The sequence below is a fragment of the Candoia aspera genome, chromosome 1, assembly GCF_035149785.1.
Source record: "Candoia aspera isolate rCanAsp1 chromosome 1, rCanAsp1.hap2, whole genome shotgun sequence".
NCBI lineage: Eukaryota > Metazoa > Chordata > Lepidosauria > Squamata > Boidae > Candoia > Candoia aspera.
Window position 1 is genome coordinate 87,620,394 of NC_086153.1, and position 13,428 is coordinate 87,633,821.

General features: G+C 38.8%; 1 protein-coding gene across 4 annotated transcripts in view; it reads right to left on the reverse strand.

Annotated features, from left to right (window-relative positions):
- Positions 1–12,611, reverse strand: part of GRM1 (glutamate metabotropic receptor 1) — a 180,490-nt gene extending 167,879 nt beyond the window's left edge. For 3 of the 4 annotated variants that reach the window (XM_063308956.1, XM_063308974.1, XM_063308965.1), the window contains exon 1: positions 11,897–12,596. In XM_063308956.1, coding sequence (XP_063165026.1) covers positions 11,897–12,596 — 700 coding nt within the window. Of the gene's footprint in view, positions 1–11,896 lie in introns of all 4 variants that reach the window. The other variant, XM_063308947.1, reaches the window with a different exon arrangement.
- Positions 12,612–13,428: the final 817 nt, after the last annotated feature.

Genomic DNA, 13,428 nt, shown 5'->3' on the forward strand with positions numbered 1-13,428 from the left:
AACCCTGTACAAGAGTTATTTAAATTACTTAATTCAATACATGAGTGGGGATAGGTTTGCAATGAATAACTCTTATATCTATCTGTCTGTCTGTCTATCTATCATCTATCTATCATCTATCCCAAATGTCTGTCAGAATACAGCCTTTGCCCACAGAGCTGTAGATGCAGAGATTTGTGGCCCGGAACTCTGTTCTTTGGAGCTCTCATGGAAACTTCCCTGGATATACCTGTCTGTACCAAGCCCCTGGATCTTAGCAGGAGGGCTTCACAATCTGTGCAAAGTTGGAGGTTGGGGTTCCTTGATGTGGCTCCATTATTCTTTGGGCATAGAGTTGAGGACATTAAATAACACCTGAATAAGACAATCAACAGTCCCCAAATCCATCACTTCTTGGGATTAAAATACTATAGTTCTGGCGAATCTCATGCTGATCTATTCAAAGGCTTCACTTCAAATGTGCATTTAACAGCTGTGAAGTTCCTACTAGTTTTGCAGTTTCTTTCTTTCAATACCTGCACAGCCACTTCCTGTGTCATCTAGCTGATTACAAATTCAAATAGTACATCTATATATACTGTACATATATGTATGTATATACACACGCATGTATATGCACTTAGATATGTACAGTCATGCTCTATGTGCTTCCTTAAGTGTAAAATACAGACCAAAATATAAGAAGTTTTGCTAACAGCTGAGCAAGGTGGCTGCTATTTCTATGCAAAGACATTTCATGCTGCAAAAGTGATGCAGTTCATTTCACTGATGCACAGAGGCAATGCAATCTGCTTCAGCAAGTTCCTTGTATTGTTGTTCAACCTCCTCTGACACTTAGGAAAGCTGGAGGATGCTCTGGAGTGTAAAACACATTGGCAGAGGGTTCTGCTTAGGTGCAGTGCCTAAGCAGAAAACTCTTCTAGCTGTTGAATGTGTCAGACAAGGTGGTAGAGGAAAGTGAAGTGAATCAATGAGGCTGCTTCACTTTGCTTATTCTTAGAAGCTAAAGGACTACATGTCTTTATCAAGTGGCTTTTAGGGAATGCTTCATTTCAGATATATCAAAACAAAGAGGTCTTTCAAGGCTTTGCACAGTCCTGCTAATTACAACATTCTTATTCCTACTTTCTATCTATGCTCGTCTGTTCTATCTATGCTCGTCTGTTCTCAACTCTCTTTCCCACAAGCTTTCTTGCCACAAACACCGGTGACCCCCAAAGGCAAAAGTTTGACATAGTGAGATCAGAGAATTCATCCAGCCATCTTTAGTTTTCCAGAGAACCTGTGGGTGTTCTAGGAGGGTTCAGAAATTTGTGAGCTGTCACACAACCATTCATTCTGCTACTAATGCAAAGCAGTTAGACTGGAACTCATGTGAAGGACAGTGCCAGCCAAAGACATTTTCCTGCTAAGAGCCAAGAACTAAATCTAATAAGGACTGACAGTTGAATAACTCTTCAGAACCAACAAAGGGACAATGTCTTCTACAGCATCTGAAGAAAGCAGGGAAGCTTGGGCCTTAAGCCTTAGGAGGTACAGACCATGCTGCAGAGCACATAACTCTTGCCTCAGAAGCATTCTTGTAACCAGTAATACCCATTGTCTCACAAGACTGCCTACTTAACAAGGTAGGACTGGCCAGCCTTTAAAGGAAGACAAAAATGTTTATTATATACCTGCATCAAAAAGATAAACTCATGATGGTGTACTCCTTGTTAACTCATTGAGGCATTCCCATGACCCAATATTAGTGGTTCTGTGCTATAGTAACTCCCTTTGGGGTGAATTTATTTCACATATTAATTTATTTTGGAATGCTCTTTGGTTTTGTAGATGTTCACATTCTTTTGATTTACATACCAGTGGTTTAGCTAGGAATTGTTTGAAGCTGCAGTTCTGCAGCTACTACCAAAGAGCTGAAAGGTTACAAGTTCTAATCTTACGAAACTTGACGTAGTCCTCCCTATGATTTCTTGCTATTACCCACCACTTAGTTATCAATGAGCTTTGCTAATAGCCATATTAACAGTTGTGGTGCCTGCCCTGTGGAATAATCCCCCTCCCCCACCTTCCAAGATTTGACTGGCCCCAAGCCTGTTAGCCTTCAAGAAGGCTTTGAAGACCTGGATATTCCCACAGACACCAGGGCAAGGATGTTAGGTGGTTGTTATGCCCCAATTGTATTGTTGCTCTCATTATTAGGGTGTTCGTTGTTCTTGTTGGGATATTATGTTTTATGGTTGTATGCTGCCAGGAGTTGCCTTTTTGAGAGTTGGGGAACCATTAAAACAAACAGACAAATAAAATGCTGTGGTTGAGATATATTAAGCAAGAAGAGCATGAAGAAGATCATTTAGAAAGCAGAGCCTTCCTCCAACACTTGCTTTTGGTTCAGGTCAGTGGTTCCCAACATGGGCCATATGGCCCCCTATGGGGGCATGCTATATTTCTAGGGGGCACAGTAAGTTTCTGAGCAGGCCTCTCAAACTTAATTTCCAGGTTTATGGTCAATTTGACATAATCCTCAAATCACATTCTCTGTGCTAAGTTCAGCAGCATAAATATTGAAAATTACTACAGTTTACAATAAATATCTATTAGTGAATTAGAGATACTAGAGGTATAGAGGTAAATGAGGCTCAGAAGGGGGCCATGAGCAAAAAATGGTTAAGAACCTCTGATCTGGGTGACAAAATCATGTGTATGATGCTCGGACATGAAAGACAACTGTGATAAAGAACCTAGTGTCACCAGCTGCCAGAATATACGCCACTGTGCTGCTTAAGTAATAAAGAAGCTGCACAAGCACAGCTAACAGAACCAAGTACTGCTTTTGCACAGTATGCTAAGGATCACTAAGTGTTAAGTGTTAAGCTAAGGTATTTATCTATTGAATGCATGCCAGATTACAGCAAACTTCAGTTGGTTGCAGTTTTGCCATCTCCTCCCCTCTTCAGCTGGTCCCTCAACCACTATTCTGTTAGCTGATAAACCAGGACTTCATTTTTTTTAAAGAAACAAAAGGCAGATGGTGGACTTCCTGAGGTCAGAGCTAATACATGCATAATGGGGAAAGGCTGTTTTCCTCCTATCATTTCTGTGTCCCTAGGAGGGCACTGAAAACCAGTCCAGAGCAGTAGAGATGCTGTTTCAGGAACAGCTCTGCTTTGTTGTCATTCCTGCTACTTGACATTATGCCCTGGAAGTTAGGGGGAGAATTTAGCTATTAGCTAATTCTCCATTCAAGTCTGAATGACATGCCACCCTGTGGTTTAGGTAAAGTAACCCAAACCAAACCATGGTTACAGATTGAAGTTAAGGTATAACACAATCACCATCAGGACCCTGGTCCAGGTACAGATGACACATTAAGACAGATTACAATATTGTTTAGTGAGTTGTGAGAATATGGTCACAAGGTTTACTGAACATCAGTGGTGGGGTGGATTCTATAAGCAATTTGTAGAGGTTCAGTTGCCAGGTCTTCTCATCTTCCAGGTCCCTCCTGCCTCCGACTATGGCAAACAGGGTGCCTCTGGGTAAGTATTGATATGTCTGTTATATTCTTTCCTTGCGCTGTGAAAAAGAACAGAAGTTTTGGGACAGTAGAGTTGACAACTTCCAAAGGAATGTGTATCTTCTCATTAGTCGCAATTGCTGCTCTTTCTCATGTAGATTTTCTCATTCTCTTCCTGGCATGAAATTGGCAGCTGCCTGTTAAGTGACAAGGAAAATCAAAGGAGTATAAAATATAATAGCTGGTGCAGATAGTTTCTCTAAATGAAAGTTCACCAACTGATAGACTAAGAGCAGATTATTTTATCTAGATGCCTCTCCATTCTCCATGTCCCAAGCAAGTTCCCCATTCTTCCAGTGATTCTCCACATGAGGCCTTATTTAAGGATTCGCCTACATTAAGAGACAATAGAGTAATAAGAACAGTACTCACCCACAGTTTGCTAGTACGCAAGCCATGTATATTAGCACTCCACCACTATTCATTCTGCTCCACAGACTTTTGTTCTGATCCTACAAGTTAAAATGAATCATTAGTATGTGTTCTAATTGTTCCATACTATTATCAGAGAGGTCGGCACTTAGTAGCCAAAGTGGCTGTGTTCTCCCACTACTTTCACTGATGCATAGGGAAAGCTTACCTAACATTGGGGATTTATGATTAATGAGACTCCACTTCTGGCCATATCCATACTATCCATGCTGCTGTGTGGATGGGGAATCGCTACCTTTGAAGTAAGGGACAGCTGCTAAGCTAGCACATTGTCTTCCTTCCCCAGTGACATAATGATACAGTCCATGACTAGGCAGATAGCAAAATCTCTCTGACTTACCGATTTGGGGTGTGCTGTCATTGCTGTACCATTTGCATCAGTGGAGTTAGGATTCCAGTTGAGTGTGTGTATTTGGAGCCCTGAAGAAAGTACCTGAAAAGGTCCTGAGGAAACAAGTATTAGCAATATGCATTTCTTGAGTTTCTAGTGAGCATTTTTTGTCTGTATGAAGTTTTCATTTGTGCACTTTAAATTTGATAGACATGAGGCCATAGTATCATATGCACATATAAGATTAGAGTTTCCTGGTTGAGACTTAGATACCTCTGATGGTGTCCCATGGTTGATTGACAAGTTGTGGCCAAGGCATGTGTTTGTCTTCAACTGTCCCTACATCCCCAAACCTGCCTCTGATCAGGAAACCTTTTAGGCAGGGAGTTTGTCAGAACATTTAGCCAAATGTCCTTTCAACCCCCTTTCAGATCTTTGCACTAAACACACGATGAGCAGCTGGACATGTGAGAATGTGGGGGGCAATGCATACCATGTACCTTTATTAGGCATTATTCCAAAGCAGAACCATAGAATTCCTCCTACATCGTGCTGCTCCTGTAATATAGTTCCACCCTGACCACTTTTTGACTTGTGTGCTGCTGGCTCATAAGAAATCTGCTGCCACAATAGCAAGCCTCACCTATGTATGGGACTTGGAGCAGTTCTATAGGTGCTCAATGACTTTATGGGAATGGGATTGTTCTTTTGCACATATGGATAAATAGAATGTGTTCCTTTCTAAGCATCTATCAAATTGTAATACAGTTCTAGTGCAATATAGTTCTGCTTTTTACTCTCTTGTGGTTCAGATTTGGTTCTTTTTTTATGTCATGAGATGTTTAAGAGGAAGTCTCCACAACCTGTGACCCAGCAAGCTAAATGCAACCACCAGCCATTTCTATTAGCACAACAGTATGTGATAAATATCCTGATTTTACTGCTTGGTTGGAACTGGGAGTTGTCAAGCATCTGACAAGCCACAACACATGCCTGGGGAGTTGTGTTCAACTTGGTTGGTCATTGTTATGCAAGCCTGATTTAGTATATTTCTGCCCTTTTGGAAGAAGTAGGGTAATACAATTAAAAAGCACATTTTTTCAGTATGTGGAAATAGCTAGCTCACAAGCAATGCTAAAAGGATATATTCTCCTTGGAAATGAGATCATGCATACATATAGACATATTCCATAATTTTCTCTAATGCATTAATTTAGGTATACTTTTTGTTTCTGTACACTGCTGTATACACTAACAGTTCTGCATAGCCTGGGTACTCCAGACAGCAACGGAGAGAGATTGTGAGGGCAGACAGTGCATTAGAACTGTTTCCTCCGTCTTGGTTCATTGAAAAACAAAATATACAGCCTCAAAAACTGGGGAGAAGATGGAAGCTAGTGCAAATGACAAGACAATATAAAAGCCGTAAGGGAAGACAATAATTCAAACCTTTTCCTACTGAATCTGCATAGATACATATTCTCTACAGCAAACTCATCTGCCACATGCAAATTGACATTGACAGAATTCAATTAATGATTGAATGTTAAACTTCTTTAAGTTCAGCAGTTGTCTACACACCTAAATATCTGTCTTATGGACAAAGAGAAAGTATGAACTGTAGGACTGGTTCTATGATTAGGCAGAGTTGCCTCAGGTGGTCAGTGCTATAGCTAGATGTAGGTTGACTGTAGATATAAATGCCCGGGTAAAAAGACAGGTTTTAGGTTCTGTCCTCTATTGTAATAAACATAACAAAATCTGTCTGAACTCCAATGGCAATTTCTTCCACAAATAAAGGCTCCATCAGCAAATAAGCAGATTTTTCTATATATGTTAGACATCTCCATAGTAAAACCTGCATAAGGTGGCGTGTATGGGAGGAAATGGTCCTGCAAGTCACTTGGGCCTAAACCAATTAAAGCTTTGCACATGAAAGTGAGCATCTTGAATTTGACTCAGAAAGCAACCAGCAGTCTGTATGGCTGTTTCAACACGGGGATGTCTCTGAGAGGTGTCACTCACCAATTATGCCACAACTTTCTGAGTCAGCTACAACTTCTGTGCCATCTTCCAGTGCCACTTTATGAAAAGGACACTGCAGTAATCCAGCCTTGATTGTGTCCCTCCTCCATAAAAGGTCAGAACTGATTTACTAGCTGAATTGGATAAAAGGCTGCCTTGCCATAGAACTTACATGGTCTTCTGTATTAAAGCTAGATCCAGGAGGATCCTTAGTCAATGAACCTGTTCCTGAAGGGGGAATGCAACCTCATCCAAGACAAGTTATCAAATGAAATGTTAAGTGTGTAGCTCCCAGAATCAAAATAATTCTGTCTTGCCTGAATTCAGCATCAGCTTGTTCTACTCCAGTCAGAGTCTAAAGACATCTGGAGGTTTTTAAAATGTCTAACCCTCTCAGCATTCCTCTCTACTGAAGGTCAGAGCTGTGTATTTTAAGCTGCTTGCCTATACTATCTAAACTTACTTGCTGATCTTAGCTGAGATGGAAAACATTGTTCCATCATCTTTGATGAGGTAAATTTTGTTGCAAGTCTGATCAGTTCCTATAAATGGAATTGGGGTGGATAATGAGGAAACATGGTAATGTCCTGCTACTCAGCAGGTAAATATCCCAAGCTAACAACCCTGGTTGTTTAATATTTCAATTAGACATGATCCTTGGAATAATATGAGACTTGATGTTATTAATAGGAGCTATCCTGAAATTTTAAAAAACTTGATTTTGAGTTACTAGCAACACTGGCAAGTTAGAAACACAAGTCTACAGGAAAGCTACCCACACCAACCAAGTGCTCCACTACCAAAGTAACAACCCAACCTCCCACAAGAGAAGCTGTGTAAGAACATTATTCAGATGAGCACTTACACACTGCAGCAACCCAGAACACCAGAAAAAGGAAACAGATCATCTGTACAGCGTCTTCCAGCAAAATGGATACCCTCTCAACTTTATCAAAAAGTGCCTCACCACCCAACCCACTACAACCCAACCAAGGATAACACTGCCATACATCAGAAACATCTCAGAAACTACCAACAGACTGTTACAACCACATGGCATCACTGTAGCACATAAAACAACTAAAACTCTTCAAAACGTATTAAGCAACCCAAAAGACCCAATAGCCCAAGAAGAAAGAAACAGGAGTCATCTACCACATACAGTGTAAGGACTGTAGCAGCCACTATGTAGGACAGACAGGCAGAAGACTAGCAGAGCGTATCCATGAACACCAACTAGCAGTCAGAAGACATGATGAGAACTCCTTAATCTCACAACACATGGACAGACTCAACCATAGTTTCAACTGGGAAACTGCGAGCATCCTAAACCAAGCCAAATCCAAAAACTCCAGAGAATTCCTGAAAGACTGGCACTCAGACAAAGCAACCATCAACAGACAGATAGAGGTAAACAACATTTACATACTATTCAAAAGAGACAATAGAAAAGTCAAAAAAACAGTATACCTCCTCGCTAGCAATCAACACCCAGATATGCAAAAATCAATACTAGGATTAATACCAGATGAACAACCAAACAGTACAATATATCCTAATTAAGGAACTATTAACTCAGGCAATCAACCAAGAAGCAAACAACAGCCCAATCAAAGAACTTCCAAGGAGAGAACAACACCCCTACCAACACAAGCAGGGCAAGCCACGGTATATAAACTGAGAGCAAGACCCACTCCCTCTTTGCGCTGAAGATGTTGCGTAGTCGGGCAATGAAAGGTCTGCAAGAAAACAAGGCTCAGAGAGCACCAAGGACTCCACAGTTCAACCCTGAGCTACAAATATTCACTTTGATTGGTTACTAGCAACAGATTATGCGCTACACAAACTCTGGCTTCAAATATCATGCTAATCTATCATTTGCTGAACCACAGCTTATTAAACAAATCACAATGGCTGAATTCACACAATATACAAATCACAGTCATTGGGTTCACATGATATGTTAAGCCAAAACCAAATAAGCCACATTAAGATTTAGCATAATGTACCAATCCAGCAATATTCTGCTTTCTGCAACTTGAGTCAGAATCATGGACAGAAGATACAGCTTCTGTGCTGTCTGCAGGTATCATTTCAGTCTTTGTTCCTGTGGAGCTCTAGAGTTAAAATAATCTAGAATCACAACAGAACCTCAGACAGAAGGACATCATGATCTAGATGCATTCCTCAGATGCCTTACAAGTAAAAAAAAGGACCTAATCCTCCATCAGCATTATAGATAGAACATTATTCCTTTTCTTAAAATGCAAAATAATGATTAAAATGTGATGGTAAGGTAAGTATCTTCATTAAAGAGAAAGTAGTATGGTGTAGAGTGTAATAACTGGGTTGCTCCAAAAAATTGCAAATATGCACTCTCTCTATTCCCCAGCTGAGCCATCTGGCAATGAGCTGCTCTGTAAGAACTTGGCTGTGACATACCAGGTACTTGAAACATACCAAGTACTGATTCTAAAACAATACTCGAGAATAATCTAATATAGCTCTCAAAAAACTATAGCTGTGCTGCAGATATAGCAAGTCTTCCCTCTAGCCAAAGACCCTTTCCTGAGAGCAGAGGAATGGCAATGGTTAATTATTATAAAAATGATGATGAGTTATATTATTATAAGCCCCATAAGCTGAAGAGTGGTCTTAGCTATCTCATAAAATATGAATACCAGACTTCTTCCTATACTTACTGTCAGCTTTGTTTACACTACTGTATAAACCCCTAACATATCCTAACACAGACATTTCTTTTAATTCCTTGCAAATACAATTTCAACATAAAGCAGGAAATTCTTAGGTAGGTCCCCAAGACTTCCAATCTTTTAAACAGCCTACTGTAAAATTATCAGTTTAGTATCAGATTACAAGTCAAGCCAAGTCATCTTTTGTCTTTGCTAAATTGGAGGTAGTACTAATAAACCACTGAAAACAGAATGGCACTTCCCCCCTAATCTGGAAAGATTCTGATGTTGAGGTTTTAATTAAGATGTTGTAGAGATGTCATATTGCACCATTTCTTTATGGTAGGGCAATTTCAAAAGGAAATCATTTTTTAAAAAATTAACCACTGGTCTCCTCAGCAGATTGAAGGATATTTGGCTTGGTTAATTAACTTGCATTTCAGAGATGACTAATTGTTCAATGTTTTCTTACGTTATATAAAATAAAAAGGTGCTGAGATTTGTCTCACACTTTGTGTGAAGTCAGCATATTGTGGATGCGAATGTTGGACTTGCAGAACAAGCATTCAGCCCCTACCCTACAAGCTATGAAGGGCAATTCTGTATTAATTTATCTGGGAAGCCCCCCTGACTGCAAAGGGGTTCCTTTCCAATGAGCACACATAATGTTTTACATCTCCTTCATTTGTGAAAACACCATGCCTATGTATAAAATTCACTCAGGTGAAATTCAAGGAAAAAACACTTGTATTATCTCTAGTTTGCATCATGCCAACTTTAGATTGTGCTCCCCCCCTTTCTCTCTGAAGAGATATAACATAACGTAATTTTGTGTTCTGTGTTATATAAACAGTAATACTCTAAGGGTACAAACGGAATTACATGTGAGAGATCCCTGATCAGGCTCTCCCACTTTTGAAAAGATTAAAAGCCTTTGGCTGGGAATTCCAGGAGCTGCAGTCCCAACACATCTAGAGAATGCCAGGTTGGGGAAAGTACAGGGAGCCAAAACTTGTCACTTATTTCATCCAGACTGAATTTGGTTACAAAAAATATGAAAAAAATCAACTCTACTGAGAGGACATTGTGAAATTTAATGCAAAAGGAAATCCAAAATTATTTGTTCCAAGACCAGCCCTAAATTTTGCAGATAAAGAGACAGAGATCATCATCTTGACCAGACATCACAATAACTTGCATTATTTTTTATCTTTTCTGACATGATATGGCTACAGACAAATTCCTCCAAGCTCTGATCAATTTCTCCTATGAATCTTCTTGCTTGTAGTCACTGGAAAGTTAATCTGCTAATTAAAAAAAATATCATTATACTATCACTATTAAACCTTCTCTGAGAATCTGGCCCACATTATTTTATTCTATATAATATATGACAGTATTTTCAGCTTTCACATTTACAGCATTGTAATATCTGACAAGAACAGATTTCCTGGGGCCAAACTGCATTCTTTAGTTTTTCAAACAGCTTTGGCCTCATTGGGGCAAAATGGAATTGACATTACAGACATTGGGGTGGGTGGTGTTTCTTTCCTTCATACAAAGGAATAAAACATATTCATGGAAAATCTATATACTTCAATTCTGAATTGGGGACTTTAAAAAAAATGATTTGTCTATGACACTTTTAACTTTTCCTGTAGAATTCCACATCATCTTCTACCTATTTAATAAGAAATGAAAAACTTGAGGTTGAAGTTATTCAGTCTCTCTGAAGGGAAATGGTGTCTTATGTAATATACAATAATCAAAGGGTACTTCTTTTTCCACTGTAAACTTAGGAACACAACTTATTTTTAGATTCAATAGTTCAATCTAAAGAACATGGAGAATAAGAAACAGTAGCTGTCAATTTACACCAGGGACTCTAACTTTGCTGTGCTTCTCTTTGACAAATACAAATTAGTTCCATATATTATCTAAGGATAAAATTCATTACTATTTTTAAAAAAAATTAAAAAGAGCTTTTCTCCCTGATATGAAAATTTCCCAAGAAATAATTTTAAAACAAAACAAAGCTAAAATGTCAAAATAGTGTGTTATATTCATTCTAAAATGAAAAGATATGAAACAATGAATGAATTTTATGTAAAAGAAAAGGAAAGTTTGTGATTTGCTGTCCAGGGCCATAAAAGAAGGATTTAGGATTCAATTCTAAAATACATTAAAGTCCTCTTGAGTTGTTTGTTTGTTTGTTTGTTTTTAAAAGAGAAACAGCTTTAGAAAGGAATGGTAAGGAGGGGAAGGTTTAAACCTCTTTCTCCATCTTCAGTGTTCTTGTAACCTCATCTGCTTACAATAGCATAAAAGGGAAAAAAAGAGATTTGTATACTGTATATGTATCATGTGGTTTATTTCTGGCTCAAATTAAAAATAAAACAAAAGAAAAGTTGATCCTAAATGCTAAATTTATCTAATCTGGTCAAATGGTTGGAAGTTCAGTCTTGGAAGTTCAAATAAAAATACCATCCAGTCACTGGTTAGGGTTTACACATACTGTTGAACCATAGCTTGTTTTGATAATGGTTTCTTAAATAAAGTTCATTGTTTGATTCACACTAAGCTATAAATCATGGTTTAAAAACCACAATGGCTGGGCTCTTACAACTTATTAAGCCAAACTCAAGCCAATGGTATTATGATTTAACACAATCTGTTAAATCATAAGTTAAGGTATTTAATATCAAGTGTGTATTGCATAGCCACTGCTTCTTAAAATGTAAATTACTTACAGTAATTCTGAGAATGAAAGTTAGATAAAGATTTGGAAGGACATTCTACACAAAAGTTCAATGCAATTAAATTAAATGCCTTACCCACCTTCAGTATGCACAGCAGATACATATGTCCAATTGTAACGTTTGACGATGTCAAGCATGGCTCTAGCTTGCAGAATATCAGATGGAACTACCCTCAAGAAATATTTGTACAAAGTTTTATCACTCAGGTCAATACTGGTTGCAGAATAAGCAATCTGAGGAATATCAAAAAGTTGAAGCAGATTTTGCACTTGGATGGCTACAGAACTGGAACCTGGACCAATAACACCAGCAATGGGTTTTTTGGCCCTGACCTGGTGGTGATATAAAGGATCTGGCAGGCAGCGACCCAGAGCATCTTTTTCATCTCGGATGGAGATCAAGGAGTCCCTTATGAATTCAATACTCTGTTCCAAGGCTACTGAGGAATGCCAGCAGGAATCTCGAATTTCACTGCCTAAAGTGATGTTGGGCAGCAGAACTGGGTCTGAATTTATTTTATCCAGAGTGTGAAACATGGCCTCAACTCTCTGGATGCCATATTGCTCCCGGATCTCACCACACTTCCTTTCTGGTACCTTCTCAGCTGGGGGTTGGTGATGGACTGAAAAGAGAGCTCCTATAATGACATCTCCATCCATTCTGGCTACTGATCTTTGGGAGGAAGCTGCTGAAATCAAAACCTTTCTGCCAACATTCTTGGGGAGAAAGTCCATCTCCAAGAGGATAGCAGGAAAAAAGACAAGCAGGACCCCTATCATCTTGTTGCAGGAGACCATCCAGATCCAAGCTACCAGTTTCATGGGATCTTCCTGTCTACACATGGTTAAAAGCATGAAGAAGACCACAGACTTTCTTCACTATTTCACTTCTTAAGAATCTCCAAGGTGATTCTAAAGCAAAAGCTTAAAGGGGCAACAGAAGTCACTGTAGGTGTGAATTGTAGCCTGTTGACATGGGAAGAAAGAACAGAACACATTCATCAGCTAAAAGTATGGCACAGCCAAACACTGTAAAGGTCATTTCCTTTATAAGTATCCCTCTCCACCTGCCTAGACTATTAGTAGACAGCATAATCAATTGGCTGCAAGCAGCAGGTTACTCTTAAATGCAAATTCCAAAAAAAAAAAAAAAAAGTAGGGAGAATAGGCAAGACACAATTCTAAGATGCCTTGACATAATATAGATTAAAATACCAGAGAATTTGTTGTATACTAAACCCACATAATATACTAAGATTAATCCATTCATTATCAGATCTTTGCAAGACCAGATGAATTCATTCATACTTGACAACCTGCATGTATATCATTGAGAATATATTTATGTACTAGGTGAAGTGGCTTTACCTGTAATCTGATATTTGAGTGGAACTGAGGAAACCTTCGTAAGTTATAGAACTTCCATAGGTTGTGTAATATTTTTTTTAAAAATTGTTCACTTAAGGATGAGAAAGCTATACTGGTTTCAAGCATCACCAAAAAGGAAAAGGAAAAACCAAAACAGAAAGAAAATGTCATTTAAAGGTCAAGCCCGAATTGTTAAACAGACAAACAAGGTACAGCCTTTTGCGGTAAGATTATTAATCTTTGG